At 49.2% G+C, this 18708-nt stretch overlaps 4 protein-coding genes across 4 annotated transcripts; 3 read left to right on the top strand and 1 right to left on the bottom strand.

The window, feature by feature from the left end:
- Positions 1 to 141: 141 nt before the first annotated feature.
- VC83_05496 (uncharacterized protein) lies at positions 142 to 1134 on the top strand (the record flags this gene model as incomplete). Its single annotated transcript, XM_024469117.1, has 6 exons — positions 142 to 266; positions 356 to 387; positions 439 to 454; positions 782 to 869; positions 921 to 983; positions 1036 to 1134. 6 exons carry the CDS (start codon positions 142 to 144, stop codon positions 1132 to 1134), a joined length of 423 nt encoding a protein of 140 aa, XP_024323126.1.
- An 896-nt stretch (positions 1135 to 2030) lies between these two features.
- Positions 2031 to 4210, top strand: VC83_05495 (uncharacterized protein). The gene is made up of 7 exons (XM_024469116.1): positions 2031 to 2253; positions 2336 to 2345; positions 2408 to 2424; positions 2472 to 2515; positions 2571 to 2592; positions 2644 to 2920; positions 2973 to 4210. Exons 1-7 carry the CDS (start codon positions 2221 to 2223, stop codon positions 3848 to 3850), a joined length of 1281 nt encoding a protein of 426 aa, XP_024323123.1. The 5' UTR covers positions 2031 to 2220; the 3' UTR covers positions 3851 to 4210.
- Positions 4211 to 4369: 159 nt separating this feature from the next.
- Positions 4370 to 4969, top strand: VC83_05494 (uncharacterized protein; the record flags this gene model as incomplete). The annotated part of the gene is made up of 3 exons (XM_024469115.1): positions 4370 to 4429; positions 4492 to 4911; positions 4964 to 4969. 3 exons carry the CDS (start codon positions 4370 to 4372, stop codon positions 4967 to 4969), a joined length of 486 nt encoding a protein of 161 aa, XP_024323124.1.
- Positions 4970 to 5090: 121 nt separating this feature from the next.
- Positions 5091 to 18660, bottom strand: RO1 (Dynein heavy chain, cytoplasmic). Its single transcript, XM_024469114.1, has 3 exons — positions 18183 to 18660; positions 5849 to 18129; positions 5091 to 5794 (listed from the first exon to the last, which is right to left on the bottom strand). The coding sequence occupies exons 1-3, from the start codon at positions 18475 to 18477 to the stop codon at positions 5312 to 5314; spliced, it is 13059 nt and encodes a 4352-aa protein (XP_024323121.1). The 5' UTR covers positions 18478 to 18660; the 3' UTR covers positions 5091 to 5311.
- Positions 18661 to 18708: the final 48 nt, after the last annotated feature.

Raw genomic sequence — 18708 nt, 5'->3', positions numbered from 1 at the left:
ACCTCCTCCTCAAACACGCCTAACCTTCCATTGGACCCCCCACCTTCTTTATAACATCCACCATCCCACCTTCCGATTGTTCCTACTTACCTCTCCAAACTCTTCTTTCTTCATCATACACCTCCGTACCTTCTACCCATCATGACTGGACGCGGCAAGGGAGGTGCGTTTGATGGGGCCGGCAAGTCGAGGTTCGGTGGTGCTGGAAAAGGCACCGCGGCGCCAAACAGCAGCGGGACGCGTGGTGTGGCCGCTAGGAGGCACCGGTATGTTGGGATTGAAACGGCAGGAGCGATCTGGGCCGTGATACAGGTGGAAAGTACGAGCTAGGGCTGACGATTTTGGTTGTGTGCAGCAAGATTGTTCGTGATTCCATTCATGGAATAAGTAAGTTATTATCGTGTGGAAATGAGGAGGCTTGAGCTAATATCTGTATAGCGAAGGGTGACATCAAGTATGTATATATTGTTTACTATCTCTCTTCTCCTTCAATCATTTGTTCTTTGAACAACAATCCTTTGCATTTCTATTCTTCATGTCATCTTCACCTCTTTGTCCTATGGCAAGGATCTATCAAAGAGCCATGATCATATCAAAGCCACGATAGATTCCTGATTTTCACCGATCTATCCTCCACATCTCACTTCCGAGGTGTCCAGGAATAGATCGGTGGAAACCATTAGTTTCACACCAACCTCACCTCCAACATCTGCTCTTGTCAATGCAACAACCGCAACGAACACTGTTTACCAACGAGCAACCACTAACACCAACCTCAAAGACGTCTCGCCCGCCGTGGAGGTGTCAAGCGTATATCCGCAATGATATATGATGACACCCGTGACGCCATGAAGGCGCATCTGCAGCTGGTCAGTACACCCCATCTCTCTCATCATCGAAACTTGCTAATCCTCCGCCAGATTCTCAAGGACTGCATAATATTTTTAGAGCACGCAGATCGCAAAACCGTCACTGTCGGAGATGTATGGAACCTATTCTAGTTATATTCATTGATGCAGCTAACGTTTTGGTCAGGTTCTTTTTGCCCTCAAGAGAATCGGCCGTCCGATCTACGGATTCGGCAATGGTTACTTGCAATCGGACGCGCCGAATCGCAAGAAGCGCAAGGAGTAAAGTAGCCTCCCGAAATCCATGGCGGATCTTTTCTGAGCTCTGTGGGATCTTTGAAATGTCAAGGCCCTCCCTTATTTGTGGGTTCTTGAGGCAAAATCATGTGGCGAATGGAGTTATGGATGTTTTGCAATGCTGGACGGCTGGGGGTATTATGGATTGTGATGAGAGGCTGTTCTTCGGTACTTTGCTCGGATTTTCTCGTGTGGCCGCTGGCCTTTTACTTCTATTGCAGAGGCAAGATGGGATACTCAAGATGGCAATCGTGGAGTTTGTTGGGCGTCTGGCCTCGACTTCTGTTCCATAGCCAAGAAATGGGAAACTCTTGCAGACTGTGTCGTTATTGGTGCCATTATGACATTGGAGTTAAATACAAACTCCGTGCTTTCTCTATTCAGCTTTGATCTCGCCCAATTCACCTGCTGTTATTTCATGTTCATTCTTAAGATCCCTATGTGATAGGTTCTCTACTGTACCATATTATCACCCGAGACGTGACCATAGCATGGATGGTGCTGTATCAAATTTCTCATATTCTGTTGTAACCAGTAGGGGACTTCAACCATCTAACTATCGCACACTGTATTCTAATATGGTTTTAAAGACCTGAAATAATAGTATATTCCGTTGGTAAAATTGATAGATCGAATCAAACAAGGCTGATGAGCAAGGCTGATGGGTGCTAATGCGGGGGTAGCTTGATCCCCTTTTCATATTTCGTGGGGTACCGTCCTCGTAATTGGGAGATAAGATGCATGTCTCAACACTGCACAGGGTAATCATAGCTATAGAGTTCCTATAAACGTCCCAAAACGGCTTAAATACTAGAAATGTGAAAAGCTAAATAATTTACGCAATTGTTTTCCCAGTTTCTCTGTTCCTTGGCCCCAAGACATCTCCAACCCACTACGCAGTGTGCCTAGCCAAGCACGTGATACACAAGAAAGTTTCGGTCCGGAACCGGGAAAGTCCGCACTCCGGGTCATATATGCCTTCCATCGGCAACCAGATGAACCTTTGGATTGCACGACGACTTCACGGAAAGTAACAACACCCCCCCGTTACATAAAAAACGAAGATCAATTAGCCATGGCTAATGTCACTGTGGTTCTCGGATCTCAGGTAAGCGCTCCTACCCAGAAACTTTTGCGGCTTTCGTGGCCGTTGTTTGCGTGGTATAGTGCTGATAGAGGGGTGACTCAAGTGGGGAGATGGTATGCTCACGACAACTCGGCCCCATTGTTTGCGGATGGCCATGCTGACTTTTATGGGATAGAGGGCAAAGGCAAATTGGTAATTATTCCACCCTCTTTTTCGAATCCTGGGCTAAATTGTGAAAGGTGGACATCTTATCTAGCAAGGCGCAAATCTGTGCCCGCGCACAGTAAGTATCTCAAAAGTGCGTTTATCATGAAGCCGAACTGACAATTGACCAACAGGGGCGGAAACAATGCTGGCCATGTACGATAATCTACCAATACATAACTTGATACGAAATTTAACCTTCGATAGACGATTGTCGCCGAGGGAAAGACGTTGCACTACCACATGATCCCGAGCGGTCTCGGACTCGTCAACCAAAAATGTGTGAACCTCATCGGTTCGGGAACTGTTGTCCACATCCCCGCATTTTTCCAGGAACTTGAGGCCCTCAAGGCCCATGGCGTCATTGTTGATGATAGACTCTTCATCAGTGACCGCGCGCACGTTGTTTTGGACCTGCACCAGCGCGTTGATGGGCTGGAGGAGAAGGAGCTCAGCGGAGAGAAGATTGGCACAACCGGAAAGGGTACATTATCATCACCACTGCTATACCAGACATGAACACTAACATCAGACAGGTATTGGGCCAACATACAGCACAAAGATGACCCGCAGCGGTATCCGCATCAGCGAGGTCTTCGACGAAGACCTCTTCGAGACCAAGCTCCGCCGCATAGCTGCTGGCTTCAAGAAGCGCTACGGAGACCTGCTCGAGTATGACCCGGAGGCTGAGATTGCGGCTTTCAAGGAGTACCGCCAGAAGCTCGCCCCCTTTGTCATTGACCAGGTCCCATTCCTGCAGTCTGCTAAGGCGAGCAATACGAGCATCCTTGTCGAGGGCGCAAACGCCATCATGTTGGATATTGACCACGGAACCTACCCCTACGTCACCAGCTCCAACACCGGTCTGGGAGGAATCCTGACTGGTCTGACTCTTGGCTGGAGATCGCTGAAGGACGTTATCGGCGTTGTAAAGGCGTACACTACCCGTGTTGGCGGCGGACCCTTCCCAACCGAGCAACTCAACGAGGTTGGTGTGAAGCTTCAGGAGGAGGGCCGCGAGTGGGGTGTCACAACTGGCCGCAGGCGCCGCACTGGATGGTTCGACGCTGTGGTAGTCGCGTACTCCCACCAGGTGAACGACTACACGTCGCTGAATCTGACCAAGCTCGACGTCCTCGACGACTTTGATGAGCTCAAGGTCGCCGTGGCGTACAAGTACAACGGGGAGAAGCTCGATTCCTTCCCCGCGAGTCTGGATATCCTGGAGAAGGTGGAGGTTGTTTACGAGACGCTGCCGGGCTGGAAGTCGTCGACGAGCGGGTCGACGAAGTGGGAGCAGCTGCCGGAGAATGCGCAGAAGTACATTGAGTTCATCGAGACGTTCTTGGGTCATGGACTGAAGATCAAGTACATCGGCACTGGCCCGGATAGAGAGCACATGATCGTTAGATAGACGTGTTGCTACTGTTCCGGCGAGGATGCGGAGCGGATCACGGTTAGATCGAATAGGTTTAGATGGATTCACGTCGTTAGAAATCAATGGCATTCATAACACTCCAGCGTAAGGAAGGTAATACGTGAAAGCTCCGCGTAACGACCGGATGGAGACCGAAGGAGTTCTCATATGGGAGCCTCTTTGACGCGTATAAAACCTGGCCGGATTAAGCCTGGGTAACGACCACGCATGTTGTGAAACAGGCCCTGTAGTTAGTATATATATAGATGAGATGACGGGATCCATGTCTTAGCGATGGATCAACCCTGATCGCCCCCATTTATTACCACATCAAACCACCTTGGTAGGTGCCCATCGAGGACATGGCAACAGGAATACATTAAAGCAAACCCATTGCTGTTCTGTTCAACGTCTAATTAAATACAACCTGGCGCTCCCATCTCACCTTTTATGGTTATATCTATATAGACTACTCCCACATCTGGCACGGCTTCGACCTTCCCTCCACCCGTCCCAATGACTGTGCCATCTGGGTCCCGCTTCTGTAATCCAAAACGCGTGGGGACTCTGCGCCAGGTCGAGATTCGATTGGGACGTCCTGCTGGGGGATTGTGACGGGGTGATGATATGCCGCCCAGGATCTTGCGGAGGAGCTGCTGGATTTTTATCCGAGGGCGAAGGTGGTGTTGAATCGGCGGAGGGATATGAATGCCTGGCATCGGAGTCTGAATGAAGCTGCGCAGATGATATTGAGGAGTTGGGGTGTGTGGGGTTTGAGTTTGGGACGCGGAGCTGTTTTGGTGGTATCAGAGTGCGGTGTTGTGGATGGGGATTGTGGGTTTAAGAAGAACGGAAAAGAGTGGGCGAGGAGTTATTATGAGAGGTTGGAAAAGAAGTTGGAGAGGGACGGGAGGGAGTATTTGGATTGGGAGGTTCAGGATGGGTGGGGACCACTGTGCGGGTTTTTGGGGAAGGAGGTCCCGGAGGAGGATTTCCCTTGGGGGAATAGGGGGGGAGGGGAGTTTGAGAAGAATGCGAATAAGACTATTAAGAAGATGGTGAAGAGGGCGGTGGTGAGGATTGCGGGGACAGTGGTTGTAGTTGCGGCAGGCGTAGGGGGATGGTGGTGGAGGTCAAGGTCATTTGCTAATAAGATGGAGAGGGGATTGTCGGCCAGAGAGTGCATCACAAAGAAGATTCACACGAGATATCCCATTCTTAAAAGCTTATTATTTAAAGGGTCTTTATTTGGAGGTTTTACTGTATCTCCATGTAAGAAAACATATACATAAGAAAAGGGGGTATAAGACAGACAGACCACCGCTTCCCGTACCCGTACAATCTAGCCCTATCCTTGCAAAGCAAGACGACGCGCGCTGAAATAAGCTAAATATACAACTGATCCAAAATCATACGAACGAAATCTTCAACACATGAGCCTCGTCCCGCTCTTCTTCCTCAGGCCGCTACGGCCGCCTCAGCCATCAACTGCTCCCCCTCATCAAGAATCTCGGTGATCTTCCCGAGATTTCCAATCATGCTCCTTCCCAAGCCCACAAGGAGCAGCTTCTCTGCGTTCGCCGGCAGGCCGAGGTAAGTCGGCGGCTCTCTCTCGGGCAACTTGTTCACCCACTCCATATATTCTTTCAACCCGGTTCCGCTGGGGACAACCAGGCTTCCATCACTTCCATCGGTGACTACGGTGAGCCCTGGTGTGCTTTCCACAAGCTTGTGTCCGATCTCATATGCCGCGGGAGTCATGATGGATTCAACTAGCTCGGTAAGGCGTGCGAAGTCTCCCTCGTCGTCAATCTTCCCTCCATAAGTTTCAGTAATCAAAGTTCGTAGCATATCCCATGGGAGATTCTGGGGTGCAACGTTTGACCGGCCGGCGGAAACGGACTCGACCCAGGTGTCGATCACATAAGCAGAGCATTCATACTGTAAACGAGGTTAGTAAAGGATACTTGTGTAGGTGGTTCGGATAATACATACATCACTGTCATTGAACTCCCAGAAACCCTTCCATCCAAGGTTTGGCGCATAGCGCAGACGCTCTTGTACAACTGCATGTAGGAAAGAGAGCAGAAGGTAGAGGCGGGTTCGCTCAACCGGTGTCTTGATCGCCCTGGTCGAAACAGACGAAAGAGAATCTTTCATATTCGCTCTCACTCCAGCAGGTTGCTCGTACATCAAGACGCGAGAAGCTCTCAGCAAATTGACAGGAATTTTCGGACTCGATTCCATCGACAGGAAGAGCCTGAAGTCTGGGTGTGGCTTGAGAGAATCCATACGTTTCTCAAGACTTTGAAGCCACGTAGGTGCCAAGTGAACATTCTTGATGAGCACCCAGTTTCCAGTGGCGGCTGCGTTGCTAATTGCCTTGTCTGCCGTTGACAATCCCTCGTTTGAACCCATGGCGATGTTCGTGCAAGAAGCCTGGACTCTTTCAACGAGGCTGTCCACCTTGTAACTGGCATCAAATCCGGGGCTGGAGCAGAGCGCAATAGGGCGGCTTGCTGAGACCTGTTCGACAGTCTGGCTTAGGTCTTCTGTCATGTCGAAGATTCTCGAGCCGAACACCGCGGTAACGAAACGCTCTGCGGAAGGAACAAATCGGTCGAGGCGGAAGATCTTAACGACAAGTAATGATAGCAGCTCCTTGTCTATCTCGCTGGTATTGTCGTCCCAGATCTTGGGGATAAAATTCTCTCCCATTTCTTCGCACAGGAAACGGTCCAAATCTACAGGAGGTATGTTGTCCAGCTTACCCTTTAGAGCAGAAACACGCGCTGCTCGTGCAAACATTTCTTCCTTGCGGTCCGTCTCGGTGGATAGATCGGTACCATCAATGCCATCATCCAGGATTAAGTCAATGAGGCTCTTTTCCATCTTAAACGGCGAAACCTGCGCAAGCAACATTGCGAAGGTTATGCGGTCCTTCTGTAACAATCCGAGCGAAGTTCGCTGGTACGTTTTCACGAAAAGGTCTTCTATGATAATATCCCGTCGAACATTGTGATCTGTCTCGGTGGCCAACCTTGGGTTGTCGTGAAGCACGCTGTTGAAAATATCCAGGAAATATTGCAACGAAAACTGGTAGAAGTGGTTAAGGTAATGGAGCTGTTCGAGAACAGCAAACACAGCGCTGCAAGAACGAGCAATGATATTGTACTGAAGTGTGATTGCGTCCACTTCTGCCATCACCCCTTCGGTGTTGCTCATCTTCTTTGAGATTTCAGCGGCCTCCTTCTTCAACGTCTCGAGAGTCTCAATGACGTTGTCATCATCCAAGATATTGCCACGGGACTCGTTCAAAGCTTGCAAAAGACGCTTCTCCAATTGGCGAAGATGGACCTTGAATTCTCCCTGTAATTTGATCAGGTTGGATCTTCGCTCATCCACGTCAGGTCGCTCAGATTTCAGGACTTCGTTCAATGATTGCGTTTGGAGACTGCTCTGGGTGACGGTGAAATTGACGAAAGTTGTGCGACTGCATATGTCTGGTGCAAACGTAGCAGATGGATCTCTGGTCGAGAGGTAGATCTTGAAGGCTGGGGAGAAATCGATCTCTTGTTTACCGAGCTGGATGAGGACACGTCCACCAGTCTTTTGGTATTCCTTGTTGAGGACGTGGTTAAGGATTGGATCCAAATGCTCGGCATCTTGAATCAAGATGGGGTTACCGAAACGGAGTGAACTCTCAAGCTGTTTGGTGAACGAATCATCCAGGAAACTGGTAACAGTCAATCTCCGATCCTTGCATTCCTTCTGAAGGAACTCTGTGACACGTCCGGAAGGATCGATGATCAGAGGATAACGATTGAAGCGCTTCAAGATAATAGCATTTTCAGTGCAGAGATCATCGACTGGCAGAGAATTTTCTTGCCAGCTTAGTCTCTCATCAGCCGATGACAGGTATTCGGTGATCGGGTTGTGCTGCTTGAAATCGATGCCAGACATCTGGAGTTGGCTGAGCCAATCATCCATCATATTTTTGCGGAATTGCTGGTCGTAAAGTCCACTGTATGCCAGGAAGGCAGCTGCAACTAGAACATCTCCGACCAAGGTGCTGATCTGGGTTTCGAATGATTTGCTTGCATCCTCCCATCTAGTTCTCTCCGACGATAAGCTGTCAAGAAGACGAACACTGCGGTCGACCTTAAATTGAACTCGTGACATCTCCGACTTGATTGCCTGTGTCTCACTAATAAGGGCTGCATATTCCGTCTTGTAGCGTGCAATACTTTGCTCCAGTGCAGTGATGGTATTTTCAACGGCCTGTGCCTCCGCCTTGGTCTCGAGAGCCTTCTCTTCCAGCAGGCCCACCTCTTCCCTCAACGGCCCAACACGATCCAGAATCTCGGAATAGTTGACTTGAGCCTCAACCCACTGGACGAGAGGTCCACATGCTTTACTGGCGTGGCTGACCTTTTCGTAGGTGAAGTCTTCTTTGGAAAGGAAATCGTTTCGCATCTTGACTCGAAGGTTCTTCGTCATCTGCTTCTCATTGTCATAATTGACGATACTTGCAATGAAATCATCACGTCGAATGATACCCTGAACTGTCTTCCAGCTGTCGATGCGGTGGCCAAGCAGAGTACAAACAGAGTCCAAAGCAAGTTTAACACCCCTTGGTGGGTTGGACATGGAACGTACTTCTGTTAGGTGCTGCTTCTTGATATTGCTGACACTCTTTTGTGCCTCGATAACGGCAGGCTCAGCATTCGCCAGGTCGTTCAGGACAAGCTCTCGGCGTTCAGCCACTGCCACTTCCTGCTTCTCAAGCGCAGATTGGATCTCTAGAGATGTGGTCTTGCGCTGTTCCGCCAATCGTTGATCGGCAATCATACGTTGGAGCTTCTCGTTTGCCTCTGCGTCCTTACGCTCAAGTTGGCCAGTTTTCTCGGCCAGGCTGATGCGAAGATCGCGAACTTTATCCACGGTATCTCTCAATTTCTCCAGGCCAACGTTCAAATGACGCTGCTGATCCTCCAAGTCTTCGCGCTTTTCATTGTAAAGCTTGACGTACTGAGCAACGAAGTCCAAGAAGTGCCTGGGAGTGAGGAAAGTGACTCTGCTCTGTTGCTTGAGCAACTTGAGGTTGAAGCGCTGCAGGGAGTAGTGGATATAGACCATTGCGTTGACAACTGCATCCCGGTGGCTGGCAGGTAAGGAGAGCTCGCGATATGCGACTGGGATACTGTCGGACGGGGTGTAGTTCGGACGGTCCAGGTCGACAGAATGGGTTAACTCGGATCCAACTTGGAACAATGCTTGATCAGACCAGTCGCCAAACCAGTTCAGGACACAACGATTAAAAAGAGCAGGACTAGTCGCTGCCTTGGACGAAAGGCCGTCTTCAGGCGGGTTCATCGTGAACACAACATGAAGGTTCTTGATGATCTGTTGCGTGAACCACTTGTAGAGTTCCTCCTGGGAGTCGAGTAAGAGACCTTGGCGTTGAGCACCTTCCTTGCAGGCAGTCATCAGGGATGCTAACTCATCGCCTTCAAACAAACCAGGAACCTCGGCATTGGCAAGCAATGTGTTCATTCGCTCAAGGAATCCGGAATCAAGGACGTTAGCTTCATCCATAATGAAGCAAATCTTCTCGCCCTTACATCCACTGCGACGAAGAACATCGCGCAGGTCGTCGTCAAAGTCCTCAGCTGAGTACTTGCCGTGGACCTTGATTTGGAAAACCCTCAGGCCATTCATCCAGGCAACAAATCTGGACAATGTCGTCTTGCCACTGCCACTGACACCAATCAAAATAAGATGGCCTTGCGGTTGTCTGAATACTCGATCAATGCGTAGAACGTGCTCGAGGACGTCATTGAAAAGAATCAGAGGTACATCAACTTCCTCCTCACAGAAAGTCTTTAGCCTAGCCTTTACGAACTCGCGCAGTTGTTCTCTATCGACAGGAACGTAGTTCTTTGAGAGCCAGTTGGAATACAGGATCGGTCCAGCGAGAGCTTTGGTTTCGTCCATCATTGGGAAAAACTCAAGCGCGTTTCGGCGGACAGCATCGTCAGTCCATTTTCGTTCATCTTCGGAGACGAGACGATCCTGGAAGAGTCGAAGTGCCTCATGCGCCCAGATACGTACTAGCCCTTCCACAGAAAGAGTATCAAGTGGTCTAATAGCTTCGTAAATACCTCGCACCCATCTTGTGAGTTCACGAGGACTGTATACGTAGTGAGGCTGGATCTTTGGCGTGAAGCGCTCCTGGGATTCGATATAAAATTGAACCATGGCATTGGTAAGTGCCTCGGAGTAACCCCTTAGAGACGGAACAATCTTCAGCACAGCACTGGTGAAGGTGCCGTAAATCTGCTTGAGTGATTGTTGGCCGGGATAATCAACCATGATCAATGGAGCATGTCTCAGGAATCTGGCGCCCATTGGGGTACGGCCAGCATCCGTAGGAGGGTTACAGGCACCCACAAATTGGATCCTATCGAGTGTAACCCATGTCTTATCGGATGTTCGCCAGAAACCGTTCTGCTCGACAAGCTGTCTCAGGAAGGAGATGGCACGCTGTGTTCCGTACTTGTCAGGCGACGGCAAGTTGATCTCGTCGCAGAACAGTACAAGCCATCTGCCGATTTGGGTTGGGGACAAAATAACGCCGTTCAATGTCTTTTTGTACTCGCAGTACTGCTCAAAGGTCTTAATCAACAGGTCTGGCGTGGTCGCACTCGAGAAATTCAGTCCAACGACCTCCATGTTGGGTAGCTTGCGAAGAGCGCTGAATAATGTCATCGTCTTTCCGGAACCAGGCGGCCCACATAGCAGTAGCGGCTTATGTTCGGCGAGCCATGAGTAAAGGACATCCTCGTGGCGCACAGTATCCAAGGTTGGAATGACAACATCAGTCTGGGTAATCGAGTGTGTATTGACCTCGATCGTTGGCACCTGGTTTTGCCACGAAACCCACTGTGCTTGAGGCAACGTGACGTCGAAATCGATCAAAGACGAGTTGCCCTCGAGAAGTGGCGAGCCAAAGGTAGACAGAGTCGCGACATAATCACCGAACACCTTTCGGTCACCAAGTGGACAATCACCCGTCAAGGACCATACGAGTGAAAGAAGTAGCTTCTTCGACACAAACGATTCGACCTGATCGGAATCCAAGGGGAAATCAACATGCTGAGCATTGTATTCCACAATATCCCGAACTGTCTTGTTGAGGAGAGAGAATAAGGTGTTCAGGACGCGGGCAACCGTGAACTCCATAATGTGTTTGAAATTTTCCGCATGCTCCAGTGCAGTGAGGAGGAAGTCTTCTGTCTTAAGATAGGATTGTAACAAATCCGAGACTTCCTCTTGGATGGCCAATGCCTTGGCTGTGGTTTGGCCTGTAGCAACGGAGTCTTCGTCGAGATCCTCCAATGCCACCTTGCGAAGCTTTCCGAGATAGTTGTCTACCATCATCGTTGGTGTGACAGTATCCTCACTGAACCAAACCATACCGCAACGACTGACTGTTGCCAGTGTAGCATACTTGAGGGTCTCAACCTCGAACATGATTCGTACGTTTGATGGGAGGTTGAGACGTTCTCCATTCGGCAAAGTCAAGAGCTTGTTGTCATCAAGAACACTGTTGAGATTTTCAACCCACTCTGGATCGACGTCTCCATCGAAGACGATCCAATGGCGCTTTGTTTCTTCGCCTCTCAGGTTGTCGACGATCTTGCGAAGAATGCTTGTAAACAGACCATCAGTCCACTCTCGGGTGGTAGAGTCGAGGTTGCCGTACAAAGCCTCCTTAGACATGACCTTCGAGTCAATAACATGGCAGACGCCTTCGACGCCCTCGACTTGTTGTAAAGCTTGAAGGAGAACTTTCCAGGCTGCTGTCTTTCCGGAGCCAGAGTTACCAACCATCATAACACCGTGGTGAATTGTTTGGATTTGGAATAGTTGTAGGATCTTCGTCATCCAAGTGTCATTGACAACAAGGTTTCGTTCAGCCGCAATACTTTGCATGGATGCCTTAAGTTCCTCAAGGGCTGCTGGAATATATTTAACTCCAGGGAAAGATTCCTCTTCAATCGCTCTCATGATTTCCACATCGCTCTTGATCAACTTTGGAGCGATGGTCTCACGAATACTCTGAACAATGATTTGGGGCTCAACCTCCTCTTCAGGGCCAAGGTCGCCACCAGATACCGTCAACCTAGCACGCTTCAATCCACCGGAGCTAACGAGAACACTCTTAAGCGCACGGAGTCCAAAGTCGTAATGAGCTTGTTTCGATAGCTTGGCTCCACAGCGATCGAAGAATGGTACAGTCTGCTTTGAGAGCTGCTTTGCTTGGTTGAAACCTTGGGAGTAGAGCATAACTTCAGCAATAAGCTCCTTATCTGGCTTCGACATTGCCACACTGCGGAAAAGTTTCTTCAGGTTATCAGGCAGGTTTGATCGACCAGCATAACCAGGGTTCATCGTGATGAAGATACCGGTGTTGGCGTTAACTCGAAGTTGGCGGCCAACAAGCTCGATTTGCGATTTCTCGTCCTCAACACCTTGCTTGAGACCCAGTTGGATATTCTGGACCTGTTGCGAAACAGCCGAAAGGATTCGCTCTTCTAGACGATTGAATTCATCGAAACAACCCCAGGCTCCAACTTGACAGATACCAAGGAAAATTCGCCCCATAGCTTGGAAGTCGAAAGTATCGTCACAGCAGAATACAAGTGTGAATCTACCCAGCTGGACACCGAGGGCTTTGACGGACTCGGTCTTACCAGTACCGGCAGGACCGTATGGCGACCCACCAAGTCGCTGGGAGAGAGCTTGAGTTAAGGTCAAGAAACAACGATCGGTCAGGGGTGTTCTGACGAGTCTCTCTGCGACTCCAAGGTATTCGAAGCCGTAGCTAAGCTTGGCATTTGCCATGTTGATCGAAATACGGTTCAAGAAGTCACCCTCAGGCTGGTAGACGTATCGCATCTGCAGGAGCCACATGTAATGAGTTTGAGTCGTTGCGTTGAGCCTGACGAGCTTCTCAATTACATCACGCTGGTGGACACATTCTGTGATTAGGTGCTCGCACTTCTTTCGCTCAATTGGGTCGAGATCCCCAAGAACGGTAGTGGCAAGGAGTCGTAGGACCTTCACTTCTTGATCGTAGAGGGTTTGAAGAGTAGAACCGCCAGCTTGAAGAGAGGCCTCAACTGCATTTGTCCAGACAGCCTGAGTAGCGAGGACAACAATTTGAGCCGGAAATTTCTTGATGTACTCATTAAGAAGAGTGGAGTCCACATCTTCGGCAGTAAAGAGGGAATGGAACTCGGTGTATGCCTCTGCGAGTAGTTCAGCGAGAGTGCTCTTCATGCTACTCTCTAGGAGTGCCAGCCAATCGTTGATCTTTGGTGTTTTGACAAGAGATATTTCCTTCTTCAACCGAACTTCTTCGCCCTCCCTTGACGTGAAGCCCGAAATGATCGCGTCTTGATCCATTATAAGCCCAGATAATCCAGCAAACATCTTCTTGAAATGCTTTGCAATGCGGAGTGTATCATTGCTGTTGCCGATAATCTCTAATAGATCTTCATCTCCAACGAAGTAAAATCGCGGGAATGATACTCTCTCCCTTTCGAGATATTCTCCCAGGGCCTTCTGGATCTTGTTCAACAAATCCGCCAGGCGCTCCAACGACTTTTGGACTTCTGGAATGTTGAGGACATCAAGAACAAATGGTACCTTGTACACCTTCTTCATGACCGAAAAGAATTCAGTGTTGATATTTTGAAATCTGTTCGACTCCACAGGAAGAAGATGCTTGATGTCAGCGTTGCCGGTGAATACGCCTTCGAGGTAGACCCATTGGCGCTGCACATCAATCCAGACATCAAACAAAACGTGAACTCGATTAAGCTTGTCTTCCCAAGAAGCAGCTTCCTCTTCGAATTCCTTGTAGTAAGGTGAGTGCCTCATGGCCTGCAGCGAGTTGAGGTTTTCGCTGCACTTGGCGAAGAGATCATCCCAACCACGGATCAGTTTGCACTTATTCTGGTAGGCCACAAGATCAAGAGAGTAGTTTGTCCAGATCTCCCGAACCTGCTTAAGGAATTCTTCAAGTGCCATTTCTCCCTGTGCCTGGGCAATGATGTCCCGAATAACTACCTCGCTTGCCGCAAGGTTGAGATCCCAAACATCACCAAGGGTCATGGAGATAGGAGAATAGCGCTTCCCCGGTCTAAGAGACTTGTAGATCTTGTTCCAGTGACGATCACGGACCGCCTCAGATTTCATCTCAGCGAGGAGCGAGTTGGCTTTCAGCAACTTGCGTAAGATGTTCTGGATATGTTCAAAGGCGGCATATTGACGCATTCGGCTGGGCATATCCTTTGTCATCTTAATAAGACCATCGATTAAAGTGCGCAGTTTTCTTGGCTGGACGCTGTTCCAAAGAGTATCACGAAGGTCGTTAAGGCTCTTCCAAATAGTCGATAAGGCGGCCCAGACACCCTTGAAATCTTGCACTTCTTCCAAGATGGCAGCGAGGGCGGCATCGGGGCTGCCAGGAATATCCAAGGCTTCCTTTGCACGCGAAACCATGAGCGACTCTTCGTGGAGCTTGGTGATTCGTGTCTCGAAGGAGGTTAATGTGGAGGAGGCCACCCCAGGTGCAATGGTACCCGAAACGGGCTTTTCTTCGTTCCATTGCACGATGATTTCTGCGATCTTTTCTCCCACAAGTCTATCCTCAGCCACAATCTTAGCGCGGAGAGCATCTGTCTGGTCCTGTACAGTCTTGCTCTTGCGGTTGAGCAATTCATTGAGGGCATCCCACTCAGAATCAACCTGCTCGTTGGATCGCCAATCTGCTGGGAACTGATATCTTTCACGAACCAGGGTTGTGTGGCCTTGTCGGAATATCTCAATTTCAGGCCCCCAAGTCTTCACCTTCCTCTTACAGGCTTGGACGATAGTGATAAATTGGACTGCCTGTGCGGTGGAGCTGGCTTCTAAAGATTGAACTTCCAGATCCTTGCGTGCCTTCTCGATCTCCGAATGCACTTCGCGAACTCTGGTGCCGAGACGTCCTGCAAACTTGGTCAAAATCTCGTGCTGCCATTGATCGTACTTGGCGTTGACTTTTGTTTGCACTTGATCGTAGTCGATAGTGACATGGCCGAATGAGCGGCTAACCTCGGTAGTATCGAAGGTCGATCTAGTTTTGCGAATTTCTCGAAGAAGTTGTAACCACTTTGATAATTGATCGCCCAGAATCTCGTATACTTGCCCTGACTGGAGATCCCAAAGAGATTGGAACTGCAGCCATTTATCAACGTAACGGCTGATTTCAAGTAGCTGGTTCTCGATGGTGGTGTACACCTCAAGTAAGCTATCGGCACAATTCCTTGGTAGGTCTGTGAATCGCGCCTCTGCCTCGCTGGAAGCGGCGATGCTCATTTGGTATCGAGAGGCTTTGATTTTTCGTAGGTTACAGACGACACCGAGCCAGCCATGCAACTCCGAAACCCAATTTGCTCGAGCATACTCAAGAGGAGGTTCAAGATAAATAACTTGGTTCCGCATTGTGATCTCATGGACCAGTTGGCGGATAACTGGCAGTGAGGAAATCGATACATCGTTTGGATCAGTTTTAAGCCTCCTTCTACTATCGCTATCGACAGTTTCAGATTGAACATCCTGGAAAGCCTCGATCCAGGTCTTTATTGCCTGATGGAGTCGTCCGAGTAAAGTATTCTCAATGCGCTGGTTCATACCATGAACCCAGTGGTCCAGATTAACGAAATTCTCCAAGTTGAGCTGGTCGACAGCCATCTGAATAGTTTCCAGTCTTTCTTGGAAAGTAGTCTCATTGTATGGACAGGTTTCAATATCAGCCAGCGCCCTTTGCACCGTTGTGTTGATTGAAGCGAGAACTTCCGTCTTGTTCTGGAGCAGAGATACAGTGACTCCAAACTCGCGAACAAATTGAACATGCTTGCTTTCGTTCCTGTTGCCAGAGTTGTGGTCCATGGTACCGTTCGGTAGGTACGTTTGCTTGATATGAACATCATATGAGTGGATGAAAGACTCCCACTTTAGCGGCAGTCCTTTCGCAATGAGAGCTTGGACATCGTTCTGATATCCGCTGAGCAGAGTTGACACATCTGACATTTCCGAAATCTGGCGATTTGTCTGCGCAAGCGTGCGAACGCTTTCCATGAGACTGACGGCGTACGGATAAACTCGTTTGGCTTCTTTCGAGATGTTATTGATTGCGTGAGGAACCTGGTAACCTTGCCACACCAGGTTGCGAGTCTCCTTGAAGAGAGCAATGACTTGAGGATTAAAGTTGACAGCAAGCTCCAGAGCATTGCCAGCCGATCTATTCTTGTTGATGGCAAAGAGCAAGCCAGTGATATTAATTTGTCTCCGCTGAACATCATGTAGCCAGGCTTCAAAAATAGGTCGTGTGTCGAGCTTCTTTCTGAACATGTTGCTCTCTGTCTGGAGTTTCTGACCCTCGGCATGTAGTGCCCAATCATGACCCAAGACATTTTCGACCTTCTCCATATAGCCATCAAGCTGTCTCTCGATTTGTCGTGCCCATATAATAGCACCTGCCACTGGGGGGAGATCGCGCAGTTGTGCCATAGCATGAGCCTCAGAATGTCCGTATTGCTGCTTGAAACGTTCGTGGAGAGCTGTAATATCGGTTTTGACATTATTGATAAGAACGGTCTGATACTCCGCAATGGCGCTTCGAATCTTTGGTCGTACAAAGAGTGCATTGAACTTGGAGAAAACTCTGAACTTCTCATTGGCGCTGTTCGCGGTAGCCAGGCGATCCCTCAGCCTTGCAATGATGGAGTTCTCGACTCTAGCGGTTCTTTCATTATAGGCCGTTTCCTGCTGCGCCCAGAATTGAGTGCCTTCCGGAGACGTGTCCAACAAATCGACGTTCTTCAAGGCGGCATATGCTTGTTGCACCTCTTCAACAGCATCGACATCGCCCATTTCTTCAATGAGGACCACGCCGTTGGCCGAGCCAGCATCGACACCGCCTCCATTGCTATTGGGGCCTAAAACATTGATAATAGTTCGTTGCAATTGCTCGTGGTTATCACGGAATGTATTGACGTATTTAAGTCGCTGCTGAAGCGCCGCATGCCTGGAGTTAATCTTGATAGGAATGAACTTGTCGTTTCGCCTCCTGGTCACTTCTCTTGCAACATTGGTGAACTCTTTAATACTCTCGTCCCATGCAGCAAAAATGCTATCCGCTGTTGTCATCAAGACCTTGAAGTCTCTATAGTCGAGATGCATCAACGATCTGCCATGAAGTAAGGAGTGCAGCTTGGTGTCAAGATCCGCCGAGATAGCTTCGACAAGGGACAGCGTTCGTGGTACGGGATAGGGGCAAATCCTCAACTTCTTGTTAAGATGGTTGAAAATCTGTCCAATAGCCTCTACTACCTTCGAAAGCGCTGTAGCTGAGTTCAATTCGTCCAAAGGGAAATCACGCATGAGCTGATTGTATTTTTGGACAATTTCCGTAGCTTCTTTCAGTCCAGTATCTGCGGTGAAACTAACGGTTGCTTGGAATCGCTTTGCATGGCGGAGAATCTCCAGGGTGAGTTGGACACCGTCACTTCGCAATTGCGCTTCTATGCTCTCAAGCGCCGATTCTTTCGACAGCCAGAAGTCGATTTCTTGGTTTGCCGTTCCAGTTTTGGCATCCCTGGTCATCTTTGTGATAGTTTGTATTGACTTAATCCAGTTGTTGACCGTGGTTTGTAAGCTATTCAAGAACGTGCTGTCTTGAAGTATCGACTCTGAAATGTAATCCACGGTAGGCTTCGCTCCACGGGCTGCCGCCTCATCTGCTGCATTTTGTACGAGTGGGTGGAGCGGAAGGGATAGCTCGGGGATTTCCACGTTTTCTTGGAGATGACGGAGACTCAGATCCAAGTCAGCTATCCTCTTTTTGGTGACCTGTATGCCAGTCTTGCTGTCGACTTCTGTCCGCCCGCTATTGCCACTTGCTGCTGCTTGGTTCTTGATATATGCATCGAAAAACGGGCCGAGGCCATTATGGATGAGGTTGTAGAGGACTTCGATAGTTGGGCCAGAGCCACCTGTCGTCGTGGTTTGGGCGGCCGCTCCAGGGAGCACAATAGAATGTATTTGTAGAGCAACTGGTATCGAGGGATCTATTGCTGGTGATCGTTTTGTGACAATCAGAGAGGTGATTGTCAGGGGGGATAATGTTGGGTCGCCGGTCAGGGTGTAAGCAAAGCCACCTGCCCATTATCAGCCTCTGTCCCGTAATTTGCAAGAATATGTTGGAACATACCCTGGCCATCTGACGACTGTTTGGCATCTTCTTCCGTTCCGACGATATCTTTTTGCACGTAGAGGGCAACTTGCGATTCTGTTGCGAAACGAGTGCAACGTTGGACGGTTTCCGGGTATCTCGACTTCGACAACAAGCTGCCGATACTCTCCAGTTCTCTCCTTGTAGCTCCCAAGTTGGCCTCAATGAGCCTTGCGAGATGCTCAACAACCACAGTAGGATCTACGGTTGAAAAATGGCTGCCTGCGACGCCATTCGCCGAGGGGCTTGCCGGAGATGAGACCAAAGTCACCATATTGAGTTGGTATGAATTATAGGTAGGATATCATTTCGAAAGTTGCCCAGCTTTAATAGCAGATTAATGTAGAGGTAGTGGTTTATTTGGTGTAATTTCAGGGTCTAAGTATCGTGTAGACTGAGATGGTTGAAAGGAGGTTATCTTGGGGTCTTTTTAAACGGTATTAACAATTCGCGTAAATGATGGATGGACCGCGATTTAACTATTTCGACAGGGGTCCCTTACAGG

The sequence above is a fragment of the Pseudogymnoascus destructans genome (assembly GCF_001641265.1).
Source record: "Pseudogymnoascus destructans isolate 20631-21 unplaced genomic scaffold scaffold_14, whole genome shotgun sequence".
In the NCBI taxonomy this organism is placed as follows: Eukaryota; Fungi; Ascomycota; class Leotiomycetes; order Thelebolales; family Thelebolaceae; genus Pseudogymnoascus; species Pseudogymnoascus destructans.
This window is presented reverse-complemented; position numbering and strand designations above follow the sequence as displayed.

Bases quoted from the DNA above. Each gene is read 5' to 3' on its own strand.
- RO1 (XM_024469114.1), bottom strand. From the start codon at position 18,477: ATGGTGACTTTGGTCTCATCTCCGGCAAGCCCCTCGGCGAATGGCGTC. The intron at 18,130-18,182 runs GTATGTTCCAAC...GATAATGGGCAG, and splicing joins ACAGTCGTCAGATGGCCAGG to GTGGCTTTGCTTACACCCTG. The intron at 5,795-5,848 runs GTATGTATTATC...CCTCGTTTACAG, and splicing joins GGGAGTTCAATGACAGTGAT to TATGAATGCTCTGCTTATGT.
- VC83_05495 (XM_024469116.1), top strand. From the start codon at position 2,221: ATGGCTAATGTCACTGTGGTTCTCGGATCTCAG. The intron at 2,516-2,570 runs GTAAGTATCTCA...ATTGACCAACAG, and splicing joins CAAATCTGTGCCCGCGCACA to GGGCGGAAACAATGCTGGCC. The intron at 2,921-2,972 runs GTACATTATCAT...AACATCAGACAG, and splicing joins GATTGGCACAACCGGAAAGG to GTATTGGGCCAACATACAGC.